The 14,168-nt window shown below is 45.2% G+C and overlaps 1 protein-coding gene across 4 annotated transcripts in view; it reads right to left on the bottom strand.

Moving 5' to 3' along the window:
* Positions 1 to 13,504, bottom strand: part of RAD23B (RAD23 homolog B, nucleotide excision repair protein) — a 36,492-nt gene extending 22,988 nt beyond the window's left edge. For 2 of the 4 annotated variants that reach the window (XM_429175.8, XM_015280519.4), the window contains exons 1-2: positions 13,305 to 13,504; positions 435 to 516 (exon numbers count right to left, since the gene is read on the bottom strand). In XM_429175.8, the coding sequence (XP_429175.3) occupies positions 435 to 516; positions 13,305 to 13,370 (148 nt within the window). In that variant the 5' untranslated portion in view covers positions 13,371 to 13,504. Of the gene's footprint in view, positions 1 to 434; positions 517 to 3,600; positions 10,390 to 13,304 lie in introns of those variants that run through there. The other 2 variants (XM_025144853.3, XM_046905542.1) reach the window with 2 other exon arrangements.
* Positions 13,505 to 14,168: the final 664 nt, after the last annotated feature.

Genomic DNA, 14,168 nt, shown 5'->3' with positions numbered 1-14,168 from the left:
TGGCTTTCTTTTCTCAATCTCAAAAGATATACTCTGTTTAATTGTCTGAAATAAATGGAGAAATGCTTCAGGTAGACACAACACAAACTGAATGAAAGATAAGAGTTAACTGCAACCCCCAAATTCTTCTAACAAAAGCCATTTCTCTTCCACCTGGCTTACGCCATCCATATCTGAAGCCATTAGCATAACATGCAACAAAAAGACAGGTAACAACAGAAACACATATATACACTAAAACCTGAAAGAATTTGATTTAAAGTTAGGAATTCTCCTTGGTAGTGAGATCAGGGTGTTTTTTTGTTTGTTTTGTTTTGTTTTTGCTTAAACTTAGTTTATGTTTCAGAACTTATCTTTATAAGACTTACGATTCCAATCAAAGAACAGAAATAACATGGTAAATTCAGATACAGCATTTTCAAAATATTTATTACCTGCATAAATTAGTTTTTGACCAGCAACTGGAAAAGCATCTTTCCCCCTTTCTGATTCAATCTTCTCTTTCAGTGCCTTCACCTAAAGCACAGAATAAGTCTTGCTTTAAAAAAACATAGGTTCACAATATAAAATTAAGAGTACTTTGTTCCATACAATTTTATTACTAAGAAGTAGTTTTCAGTTAAATCTTATGTACTTCATTGATAAAGTACAGCAGCCTTCCAAAGACATCAGCATAGATACCTCAGCGTAAAGTGTACCCTCCACAAGTAACTGATTTATCCATAAAAATTCTTCTCTCTCATCTTAACTGAATTAGATTAAGTGCAAGCCTACCATACAATGAAAAGTTGAGAAATTTGGGCAGAAAATACTTTTGTCTATTTCCATTCCCTGTTCTTTGAATGCTGGGGGCAGACTGTGCACACCTGAAACATTTATCATAATGACCCTTCATGGAATGTTTGATGGCTCATTGTGTTGTTTGTTTTTTTTTTTTTTTTTTGTTAAGGTCACTGTGACATTTGATTTAACTCACTGGAATTACCACAACCCTTGATAAGCAGCAATTTGTGCCAACTGCCTCGTTGTTCATTTTACAGAAGCAGCTTCCAACTCTTTTCCCTCCCTGGCAATATGCGGAGCTTCGCATAGCAAATTTAAGCCTAGAAAATTCATTTTGTGATCATAGTCTCCAGAAAGACCACATTATGATATACCAAGAATTACAGAAACATAAAAACCACAGACAGACAAAGGTTGTTCCTGTAGAAATGTCTGTACCAACACATCTGCAATCATATTTTAATGCTTGTACCAAAACATTCATTCCTGCTTCTTGGCAGATGCTCCCAATATAGAGACAACAGACAGCCAATTGATTATGAACTGATTAATCCAAACTAATTTCACCTTCTGTCTTCCTGTATACTCATAAACATTTTTTTTTTTAAATTAAAAGCTTGATCCTCTTGTTATGTTTCTATCTAGCAATTTAACCAGTTGTACATTAGAAAATGCATTTAACCGGACAGCTGGATTAAATTGACCATTTTTTTGTACTTGTAAAATTCTCACTGTTTATTAATTTTTAAAGCAGCAGATCACTGGTAGGGTTGCTTAAGTAGTAAATACACTAAAACATTTTCACATGTCAATGCTTATTTTACTGAGAATCACGAAGGCCAGCTTTTCAGCAAAATTAAGATCTCTCATCCACTCAACACACAGCCATACTTCCTACCTTCACATCTTTCTTCCCTAAATGTCTTAGACCTTTGTGTTATCTTTCTCCTTTTCCTTTTCAACAGCCCCCAGTCTCCTCCCTCTTCCTCTTGGATTTTATTTGTGAGGCTCTTTTTCACACTAACCCTCACACCCACCTTAGGGGTGGCCAGCAGGGACAGGGAGGTGATTGTCCCTCTCTGCTCTGCTCTTGTGAGGCCCCATCTGGAGTACTGTGTCCAGGTACCGAGCCCGCAGTACAAGAAAGACAGAGAGCTGCTGGAGAGGGTCCAGAGGAGGGCCACAAGATGATCAGTGGGCTGGAGCACCTCCCCTACGAGGACAGGCTGAGGGAGCTGGGCTAGTTCAGCCTGGAGAAGAAAAGGCTGCGGGGTGACCTCATTGCAGCCTTTCAGTACCTGAAGGGAGCCTATAAACAGGAGGGGAGTAAACTCTTTGAAAGGGTACATAACAGCCAGACAAGGGGGAGCGGTTTTAAGTTGAAAGAGGGAAGATTTAGGTTGGATGTTAGGGGGAAGTTCTTTACCAGGAGAATGGTGAGGTGCTGGAACGGGCTGCCCAGAGAGGCTGTGGATGCCCCGTCCCTGGAGGTGTTCAAGTCCAGGTTGGATGGGGCCCCGGGCAACCTGGTCTAGTAAATGGGGAGGTTGGTGGCCCTGCCCGGCTCGGGGGTTGGAGATTCATGATCCTTGAGGTCTCTTCCAACCCAGGCCATTCTGTGATTGTCCACCAGGGAACACTGATAAAGAAGCTGCATCTTTTCAACAGTACTATAAAAAGGAGCACTCATTTCACCATGTTTTATTACCTCACAGAACAGGCCTGCAGAATCAAACCTATTATCTAAGTCTGTACCTGATACAGGTGATTAAATCACTAGCCATACAAGGATACAGAGGACAAGATATGATGCTGTCTGTGGGACAATGCTGAAATAAAAAGCCGACGCTTTTTTCCCCCTCAGCTGTTGGAAAAAGACACTGTTGGTACCCTTACTGTGTGTGCCACTTCAGGACCTGACAAAAGCTTTATGATCCACCTGCAGCTAGTCGCTTGCTCTTCCACAGCAAAACTAACAGCAGCTCACAACTATTTAAGTTTTCAAAAGTTCAAAACATCAGCAACCTTAATATTACTGATTTACTGATAGCATCACCATTCTCTTGCATTTAGTTTGACAAAAGTCCACTCTGAATTTATGCTTGTTTAATGGCTTAATATTGTTTCTCCCCAAAAGTAAAAACTGAAGTAAGGAATTCCTACCCAGTTATTACTTCAAGCTGACAGTCACTCACAACACAACAGTCTGCCTAGGCCATGGATAAGCAACAAAGCAGTTTTTCCTCAATTCTACATTATGTAACAGCATTGCTTAAAGTTCTGTGCTCCTGCAGGGAAAATTGCCAAATCATGTTGAAAGGGCCATGTTCTAGAAGCCTACATCTTAACACCCTGCTTACCTATTTCATGTGCTTCTGTACTTGTACTAATGACTCAAAAAACAACGTCTCGAAGTTTCTCCTTTCACTTAGTCACTACTTTTGCCATAGATTAGACAAATAATGTAATATGATCCTTTTTGATCATATTGAAATTCATTTGATCAGTGAAATTTAAAGCTCGTTTCACATCCTCTGCACTCAGTCAAGCTATTGTTTTCAGATGCCTCCTGACTTTTATTTTCCTCATGTTTTAGAATTTGAATTCTATTCCAAAATACTTTTTCTTTTTTTTCCTACAAGGAACAAAACTAAAGTCTGTTCTCTCAAATAGAAACGTCTCCACAGATAATGTAGGTTAGGCTGGGACAGCCAGAACATATGTTAACTGCTACACAATAACTGGACCCATGCAAAGGAGTTCCTTACTTTGGTAAAATAATAACAGCAAAATTACAAGGATGCTTTTTCTGCCCACCTCATGTGCAATGATATCACTGACACACTGCAAGTGACCTAAGGCACTGTCCTCACTCATCAAAGCCTTTTGTGCAAGCCCACGACAACCAACAGGGCTATGCTTTCTTCCTTCTGGTACATGGCTGGAGGTGTATAGCACACCTCTCCAGATACAGAGAAACTGCAATGCCAACAAAATAAAGGTAAATGTGTTAGCTGTGACAATGACCAAATAACAAGCAGTACTCTTTGCTTCACATTTATACTGTAGTACTAGCACATTTGGAAATGCTGTGCTCATGGGAGGTTTTGCATCAAATTCAGTAATCAAACTCCAGTCATCAACTATTAATCTTAAAAATCCACTTGCGTTCACAAGAGCTAGATGAAGGTGCTGAAGGGTGAGTGAGCTCAGACAAGCACTCTTTGACTCCTGAGTTCTTTTATATTATCTCTGATGATCCAGTATTGTCATCACTGTTCCATATGAATAGCAGCCAGCACCATCCACAGTGATGTCTGCTGTTCTATTATCAACACCCCTTCTGGGAGATCAGACCATCACCCCAAAGGGGTGTCATCACTCATTTCGACAGTAGCAATGCCAAATATTCACCAATGTTTTCACAGATCATTAGAACACCTGCTTCTCCAGAATGTCAACGCTCAAGATGCAAGGGCAAGTCCCTTTACAGTTTCCAGTTTCCTTCAGTAACACTAAACCCAGTTTCTACTACATACAGCTTCTGCTGGCTTCAATGGAGTAGGAGTCGCTGCCGACTTCCCTACAAGCTCATTTTATCCAATTGAAACTGTTAACCCACAACCTCCAGTCAGAGCACTTCCACTTCCTGCTAGACTTCTACCCTGAGCACAGTTTAGAGCACAGGATTATATTCACATGCACAATACAAGACACCAGCAGTGGAATCCCCTTTTCACAGTCCAAACACTCCCTGTACACTCTACTTCTCACAGCTGGTGTTTTATTGGGTTTTTTTTTTTTTCTTTTTTTAATGATCTTCTACAATGGAACGGACTTGGTTTTCCTTGTCACTTCCTTGAGGTTCAAAGACTTGAACAATGGGGTTACTACTGAAAACAGGCAAAAAATTGAGTACATTAGCCATGTCCCATGTCAGCTGCCACCAGCCCTCCTTTCTTATTTATCAAGGTGGGGATTACATTTCCTTTAATATTCCTTTTCTGACCAATGTACCTGCAGAAGCCCTTCTTACTATTTTTCATACTCCTTCACAAATTCAGTTCCAACTATTCTTTAGCCTTCCCGACCCTCTCCCTACATATCTGGGCAATGTCCCTACGGTTTTCCCAGTATATATATATCCCTGGCTCCACTGCCTATGCATTTCCTTCTTAGACATTAGTTTTACCAGGATATCCTTATTCAGTCTCCTGTTTTCCTTGCATGACTTCTTACACGTGGGAATTGAAAGTTCTCATGCTCTAACAATGTCCTTACACAGCTGCCAGTTCTGTTCTGCTCCTTAATCCTTAAGAACAATCTCTGGAGGTCCCATTTACTAATTCCTCAAACAACTGAAGTCTGCTAAAATTCAATATTATAACTTTAGTCTTCACCTGACCCATATCCCTCAAGTTCATAAATTCTATTAGGACATGTTTAGGGCCCTAATATTAAAGGCCCTAACATTAGGGCCACTGTGACCCAGGCTGCTGCTAGTCCTGGCCCCTCTAATTAACTCATCTGTGTTGGTAAGCAAAAGGTGCAGTAACACTTCTCCTTTGGTTGCACTGTCACCTAGATCAAGATATTTTCCTCAATGCAGTCCAAGCCTCCTGAACTGCTTAGACTGTTGCACCACTTTTCTGCACGTATATCTGCACAGAAATACAGTCAGCTACAGAAGTCACCACTCAGTTTTTAGAGGTAGATGTTCAAGAAACACTCACACTAAAGTATATATTTCTGATGAGTGACTGCCTGTTCTTTTGCTTTCAGCCACTATTTAGCCTGTAGGCCAGATCCCTTTCACCTGCAAAGAATTCACAAAATAAAAAAAATAAGACAGATAACAACTCAACAGTAATATGCTAATGGAAGATAAAATTTCCTCTTGCAGCTCTAGCTGGAGTGACTTAAGTCTTAGCACTCACTGAGGATATGACACCTGTGCTTCTAGTACATCAGAAAGAAAGAAGCACTCCCCAGACTACCTGAGTTATGTCAGACACAGTAGTCTGAACCTGCTTCATTCAGACTTGAAATATAACTGCTCATTTTTCAAGCAAAAAAGAGAAGCCTGTCACTTCCGTTCAAAAGGTCAGCAGCATCTTCCAACGAAAGGCACAATGAGATGTTGAAAATAGTAATAACCTGAACTTTGCCTCTACCAAATTACATCTCCAACTCTCTAGATTTTCTAGACTCTAACACTGTCATCAATGCAGAGTTAAGTAAAAATTTCTTTCTGGAAAGAAACTGCAGCAGCAAACTGATCTGTTAATTTGGGAAAACAGGTTTTAAGATGCACAGTAAACACTGACATCCACAGAATCATGACATTTTTCTCATAAAACACTGTCTGCACAACCAGCCCATGCTTCAACAGCTTCTCTAAGAGAATCTTACGGGATAACATCTAGATCTTACTGAAGTCCAGGCAGACAGCATCCACTGCACCACCCTCATCCATCATACCAGGGATTTCATTATAGAAGCTTATCAGCCATCCTATGGGCCACTAAGTACCGCACAGCCTCTTGCTCGTACTCCCCAAGCTGGATGGAGGAGAAAATGAGAATGAACTCCTGTGTAGAGATAAAGATAGTTTACTACTGTAAAGTAAAAGCAGTGCATGCAATCAACGCAAAACAAGGAGTTAATTCACTGCTTCCCACGGACAGGCAAATGTTAGAGACTTCCTGGAAAGCAAGGCTCATCATGCTTAACAGTATCTTGGGAAGACAAAAAACACCACTATGAACACCCCTTCTTCCTTTTTCCCAGCTTTTATGGCTGAGTATAACACCATAAGGGATGGAACATCCCTTCGATCGGTGTGGGTCAGTTGTCCTCGCTGTGTCCCCTCCTATCTTCTTCTGCACCCCTAGCTGGCAGGGCAGCATGAGAGGCAGAAAAGTTTCTGGCTTTCTGCAAGCATTACTTAACAACAATTGAAAACATCAAGCGTGTTACCACCATTGTTTTCATCAAAAATCTGAAGCACAGACCGTGTGAGCTGTTACAAAGAAAATTAACCTTACCCCATATGAGAGTCAGGCATGACTTCCCCTTAGTGAATACATGCTTACTGCTCCTGATATTTTTCTTCCCCTTCATGTGCACAGAAACAGCTCCTAGAACTAGTTGTTCCCTCACCTCTCCAAAGACTGAGCTCATGCCAACCAGGTCCTCCTTCTTGCTTTTCTTGAAGACAAGGCAAGATACCTGCTTTACTCTAGTCTTCAGGCATTTCTCCCCACTGCCATGATCAAGCAAAAATTGTAGGAAGTGTCTTTGTGATCACATTTGTCAGCAGTCTCAGCACTCGTGAGTGCATTGCATGAAGGCTCATGGACTGAGGAATGCTCAAGTACTTCTCTTCCAACAAAGGTACATCTTTCTTGCTCCAGCTTTTCCTCCAGCCTCTGGGACCTGACACATAACCTTGCTGGTAAAGACTGATGCAAAAGCAGCATTCAGTACCTCAGCATTTTTACTGTCCTATGTAACCAGGTCTATTTTCTTCAGAAGAGGGCTCACTTTTTCCCCGGTACTCCTTTTGTACTTGTAGAAGTTCTTCCTGTTGCCCTCACTGTCCTTTGCCAGATTTTTTCTCTGAGCTTACACTTTTCTAACTTGATAACTGCTGCCCAGATGCATTGCATTTGGGCTAGAAGGAGGTGATCCTTGAATATCAGCCATATTTCTTGGGATCCTCCTACCTTCACGGCTTTGTCCCATGGTACTCTCACAAGACCCTTGAGAAGGCCAGTTAGCTTTTCTGAAGTCCTCAGTTGTGAGCTTGCTGTACACCCTCCTTGCTGTCCTAAACATCTTTAAGACCCAACACTTCATAGCTACTGCAGCCAAGGCTGCCTTTTACCTGCACATTCACCAATAGCTCCCTCTTGTTGCTAACAAAGCCCAGTACAGCACCTCCTCTCATGGGCTCCTCTTTCACATGAAGAAGGAACTTACCAACAACACATTCCAGCAATATCTTGGATTGCTTATACCATGCTGTGCTGTCCCTCCAACAGGCATCAGGCTGTCTCAAGTCCCTCATGAAGGCCTGTGAACACGAAGCTGCTCCTATCCTTTTGCAGAGTGACTCATCTGCCCTCTTCCATTCTTCCCAATAAGGTGGCCTGTAGTAGACCCTCACTACAATGTCACCTAGCCCCATCTTGTCTTAAATCCTAACCCATAAACTGCTGGTCAGCTCCTCATGTGTACCCAGGCAGAGCTCCGCACACTCAAGGTAGTCAGTAATACAGAATGAAACACTTCCTCTTCATCTCCTCAAGTCTGTATCCTTCCATTACAACACTCCAGTCAGCCATCCCACCACATCTTCTTGAAGCTAATAAGATCAGAGCCCTGCAACTGTACGCATACATAGCTCATCCTGCTTGCTCCCCATACAACCTTTGTTGGTTTATAGGAACTTAGGGGCACCCCAGCATGCTAAGTACCCAGAAATTGCTTGGGACACTTTTTCTATAGTGGTACCTTACAAGCACTTCCTTGCTAAACCCACAAGCATCAGAAGTGACCTTGCTGATTCCTTTAGCTGATCATTTCGCTGATTCCGTGATTCCTCCCGATTACATCACCCCCACGTCCCTTGTTCAGCAGCCTGGTGCATCACTCCATAGCATGGCTGCTGCTAAGTCTACTCCCCATTGATTTTCTTTGAGACAGCACAACATATTTACCTGTTCTCATAAATCTCTAATATGATGGCACAGCTCTTCTAAGATAGCACACCTCCTGCACAGTAGATTCTATCTCTCCGCAGAGAGAGGCCATAGGCACCCTCTGGAGTCAGGGACCTGGAGGGCAGCATGTGCCATCAGAAGCTCTGTCAGAACAGAAGCCTCCACCCAAGCAGAGATAGATACTCCAATTATGCCCATTAGAAACCCTTGTGGATTGCTGGAGGACTCCAGAGCCTCCTCAAGCTCAGACTCCGGTGGTCCCCCTGATTTTATCCTTGCCTAGCAGCAGCAGGCACCCTCAAGTTTCTCACAGGACTACCAGGCACTTCCTGGACCTTGAGCCCAGGATGACCTGAAGTCTCCCAAAGCAGAGCCAAAGACTGCTGTTATCTGTTGGCTGCTTCTGGGAGATCCACTCTCTATAAACACTTAGCCTGAAGATACACCGCAGGAGCCAGTTTACATGACAAGCTGACTTTTTTCTGCCCCCTATGAACTTAAGAGAATTTAGGTACACCTATTCCCCACCACTCAGAGAATACTGAACACAATGCTCTCAAGAATGATGCCATGCAATCTGTTTAATTAAGAGTTACAGCTGATGAATTCCTAACTGCAAAACAGGTCTTCTAAAGAAATACCAGTCCGAGTGCATCCCAGATGAACATCCTAAAAATGGGTTACATGAAACTGATAGTGGTAAGTTGCCCAGCTGTTGCCCTTAGTTATTTCAGCCAGCTAAGTAAGCAGGACATGAAGGGTTCCTTCTAGGCAAGCAGTTCCCATGACCCAAGTGTACAGAACAAATTCACTCCCTCCTCTCTCACAGAGCAGTTTCAACTTCTGTCACCTTATGCTCTGTAATAAAATGGACAAGTTAAAAAAAACAGCTTTTTCTCATTTCCAGACTAAACTAATTCATTAACTCCTCTGTTTTTACGCCATTAATCATGGACAATCTTTCCATTTACCATGGTACCTACCTATGTGGAACACCTAGCACTACCAAATCCTCCTCCCAGCTCGTGCGCTAAGCTAGCCAAGGCCTTTTCGTTTACTCTCAATATAACAGTCTCTGTCTTCCACACTGCCTTGCTACAACTGCTCTAGCAGAAATTCACTCCTCTTGGGAGCAAGTGGCCAGCATACATACTGAAGATGTTAAAGTCTAGATCTTCATCAGCCAAGAAGTTACACTTTCCTTGCTTGAAAAGTCAAACTCCAACACAAAATAGAAAAAGACTAACTACAGAAAAGCAAATGCAGAAGAAGTGTACACTTAATAAAACAAAAAAACTAGTAGGATAGAGTATAACTTCAAAATGCTACAGTACTTACAAAGTGTTAAAACAGTGAAAAAACTGAGCGTGCTTCCTGACACTTAGTCTGGTTATCATCAAAAATAACGTTTTTTGCAGGGTTATATATCAAATCTCAAGCAGCAAATTCAAGCCCTTTAAACTCATACCTTCTGTGACCTTTTCCTAATACCCCAGCTGCCCCTTCCCTGACCTAGCTCCACGCCGTTCCCTCGGGCCCAGACTTCAGCACTGCCCCTCTGCAAATCAAGGGACCTCAACCGCTCCTCACACACTGTGCCCTCCAGACCATTCACCACTTTGTAACCCTCCTCTGGACGCTCCCTAATAGCCTGATGCCCTTCCTCTACTGTGGCAGCCAACCTGCAAGCAGTGCTGGAGGTGAGGCCGCACAGCACAGAGGGGGCAGCCCTTCCCCTTGCCTGGTGGCAGTGCTGGGCCTGCTGCACCCCGGGGTACGGTTGGCCCTTTGTGCTCCAGGACACACTGCTGTCTCATGTCCTGCTTGCCAGAACCCCATGATCCCTTTCCCATGGGACTGCTTACCCTCTCCCCCCCCCACCCCGTCTGTACATATAGACACAGCTGATTTTTGTTGGAGCACACTCCTGGGGCATTTAATGCTTAGGTTAACACCTAGCCTAAACTTCTAAACTTTAAAAACAGGAGATCCAGCACAAGAGAGTATGATGTGCACGTCCTAAAATCTCTACACGTCTAACAATAAAGAGTAAGAATATTAAGTACATACGAGAACATGAAGAGGTTCAAACTTCTAAGCATCCTGTTGACCCCGTGCAGTGTTAAACAAGCAGGCATCTCACTATGTCAGAAAAGCTCAGTGTGAAAGCCTACTGTACAAGGATGAGACTAGCAAAGTTTTCTTTACATACCAAATCTTCCATTTCTCCCCTTTCTGACAGTGAAGATGTTAGGGCTAACAGCACAGAAACTGATAAAGAAACAGGACAGTTTAGTTTAAAACTACTATTTCACTTTAAAACAGAGGTTAAAAGTATTTGTTGAATTTTTTTTTTTTAAAGCTTACTTCAGACTCACACAGCAATAAACGGAAAAGCAGCACAAGACTTAGAAGTTAGCAGTGCCAGCGCTATCAGTTTAGATGAGATTTGTCTACACAGGTCTGCACCAGGTTCAGACTATTTATTATTCCCTTCCAACATGTAGCTTAACATGTTCTCTTGTGGTTAGTCAACGAACACAATAACCAGCTTGTGTCCATAAATGCACATTCTGATTTGTCCTGGTTAAGTCTGAATGGTCAGGTACTGAACTGCTCTGTGCAGAACTAGAACAAGTACAGCTAGTAAATCCATCATGCTTTTTATAGAGGATGAATACAGCATTGATTCTGGCGTACTCCTGTGGCTTTGTCTCCTCTCCCTCCCTCTCCCCACCCCAAAAAGCCACGCTTGCAAAAATTTCTTCATTTGATAATAACCCTTCTCAGACAACATGGCCTGAAGCTAAACTTTTTTTTTTTTTCCAACTTTTATTCAGCTAAAATACTTGACAGTCCTTATCCACCACTTCCAAAAGCAAGAGTACTTCCCAGTCCGATTTTTCATCAGTAAAACTACTCAGTGGGCTAGCACTCCATGACATAACTAAGCACAAAATAAAGTCGGAGTATTAAAAACACATTTTGAACCACAGATTTTAACTGCCTGATCAAGCAGAAAATTAATCAACCGCTTGTGTAAGAGCTTTAAGAAGCCAAATCAGTTATTTTGAAATGTATTTCTTCATACTCTTCCCCTGGAAATTATATTTAAGTGCTTTCCTTACTACTGATGAGAGTTCTCTGTTATAAGCATAAACTCCTGTTAGAATACTATCTTGCACTTTAACATCAAATCTCCTCAGACTCATTTTTTACTCAGAATGCAGGGAGAAAGTGCTAGAAACAGAAGCCAATTTTAGCACAACAAGTTTCCCTGGCCTATCACAACTAGATCATTTTTGGCCTTGTCACAGCATAGGGCACAGCTCCAAGTAAACAAGTCTACCTCCAGCAGCAAAACATGCAAGTGTAGTTCAAAGACTAAAAGCAATGTTCCCTGAACTCTCAGAACAGACACATTTGTTCAAAGGTGCCAGAATATTCACCTAAGGATTCAGTGCAATCTACTGAAATTAATATTCTTCAAAACCTGGGAAATCCCCAGTGGACATCTGGGTAGTACTCTGGGTTTGAAAGTTTCCCTATTCTCTTTATTAATTTCTAATATCCACAGCACTTTCTATGGTAAGTTTGCCCTTAATTTTCTAAAACACTCTCCCAGCAACTTTAAACACATTTTCACCTTGACGCCTCAAGGACTGACACAGTCAAGGTCTAACCCTGCACACCTTTATGCAGAGCGTTCCCCAAACCCTAACCACATTACATCTGCCTGAGCACCTGCTCTTAGCCAAGGCCCAACAGACTGTGCTTATGAGAAACAATCCTGTCAGCTGCTGCACCTCAGTGGCAACACACCTGCACGCAGATGGTGCAAGCAAGCTTCACGTCACACAACCTCTTACCGATGCCTTTTGCTGTCTCACAGGCTGGAAACACTCTCCCAGCCCTTCCCTTGCACTCATTTTTCTCCAGGACTTTCCTCGAAGTCAGGAAAAGCAGATAAGATTCCAAGAGAATTTCTCCCAGTAGTAAGTAAAGAACAATGTTTTAGATCCTTGGTGGCTTCTAATACGTGCTTCAGTGAGCAATTTGCCATCTCCCTGTCACACTGTTGAGCCAAACGAGCTCAACCAGATTTTGGCTGTCCTCCTGGATTGTTTTTACAGACACAGGAGGGCAAGCCAACAGGCCTGGCAGCAGCAGGCACAGCACAGACATAAGGCTGCTGCAGACACCTCCAGAGGCCCAGCTCACAGCTCTGCTCTAAGGAAATCGCCCGCACAAGTAAGGAAGTACCCTCCCCGGGACTCCCTCTCCTCGAGGAGCTCCGTGCTTGCCCGAAGACACCCAGAAATCACCCACCCGCACCCTCACTGCAGGAGAGCAGCGGGGGCGGCCCCACCGCTTTCTCTGCCTGTGCTTTTCGGCGGGAAGCCGCGTGCCGCCGCCCTGCCCCCCCTCCCTCCCGCGCCATGCCCCCGCAGCGGCGAGGGCCGCTCCCGCCGTGCCCCGCGGCCGCCGCCTCGACAGAAGCCCACCTGCCCCGCGCCGGAGCGCACGCGCTGCCCCGAGCGGAGCAACCCCTCCCTCCCTCCCCGGCCTCCCCGCCGCCCTGCAGGGCCAAAAGGAAGGTATTTCCCTTCCCTCCTCCACGCACCGGTAGCTCCGCTGTGCCCCCAGTCCCTTCCCCCGCAATCCCGGCCCACCCTGCTCCCGCCGCACCCCCCCCACTGCCGCGGCCCTGGCACGGCGCTCGCCCCGCTGGGACGGGGAGAGACCCGCAGCTCGGGAGAAGCGGACGCGTCCAGATTCCCCCCGCTCCCGCACCGTCTCCTCGGGGTCGATGTCGATGCGGAACGTCTGCTGCTGCAGCGTCTTCAGGGTGATCTGCATGGCGGCGGCGGCCGTCCGGCGCGCTCCTTCCCCGGCTCCCCGGGTCAGGACACGGCACGGCAGGAGGAGCGGAGGCGGAACGGCGGTGCGCAGTCGCCTCACGGCCCCAGGCGGGCGCGGCGGCTTCTGGGCCTGACCGGGCGGAAGGCGGCGGGTGCGAGGAGTAACGGCTGCGGGCAGGGCGGGGGAGGGGCGGCTGCGGTGGGAGGGGCGGGGGGAGGTATGGGGCGGGCTGAGTGCGCACGCGCTGTGTGTCGTGGGGGGCGGGGCGTGTGTCCCTGAGCCAGAGGACGCCAAGCGCATGCGCTTTAAGGCTTCCCGTCGGGGCCTGGCGCCCGAGGGGCCGCTAATGGTAGTGGGGGGGTGGCGTAGCGGCCGGGTGGGGCTGCTGTCCTGGCTGTGGGATCGAGTTGTTCTCCGCGGTGTGGTGGGCCGCGTGAGCAACTCGGGGACCGGTTACTTGATGGAAGCGGGCATCGTTAACCGGGCAGTGCGGTGCCTAGATCCTGCCGGTTACTGCTGCCCTCCTTTTCCCTCAATGTTCCTCAGGCAGCGAAGGGCAAGCTCTGCTGCAAATAGCGTTCAACTCACTGTTGAGCCAGCTGCTCTGACACGAGAAATACCTGTCCCGGTTCCTTACAGCTGCTTCCATCTGTAAGTGTGGGACCTTGCAGTGCATTTTCTTGGTCCCCAAGGCCCTCTCCTTGGCAAAAGAGGATGATGATCCTAGGTGAACACAGGGCATAGACCCTGGATGTCTTAATCAGGCCTTGAGAAGTTCTGCTTGGTCACTCGCTG

This window comes from Gallus gallus, chromosome Z (genome assembly GCF_016699485.2).
Source record: "Gallus gallus isolate bGalGal1 chromosome Z, bGalGal1.mat.broiler.GRCg7b, whole genome shotgun sequence".
Classification (NCBI taxonomy): domain Eukaryota; kingdom Metazoa; phylum Chordata; class Aves; order Galliformes; family Phasianidae; genus Gallus; species Gallus gallus.
Note: the sequence above shows the minus strand (reverse complement) of the source record. Positions and strands in the feature narration are given on the sequence as shown.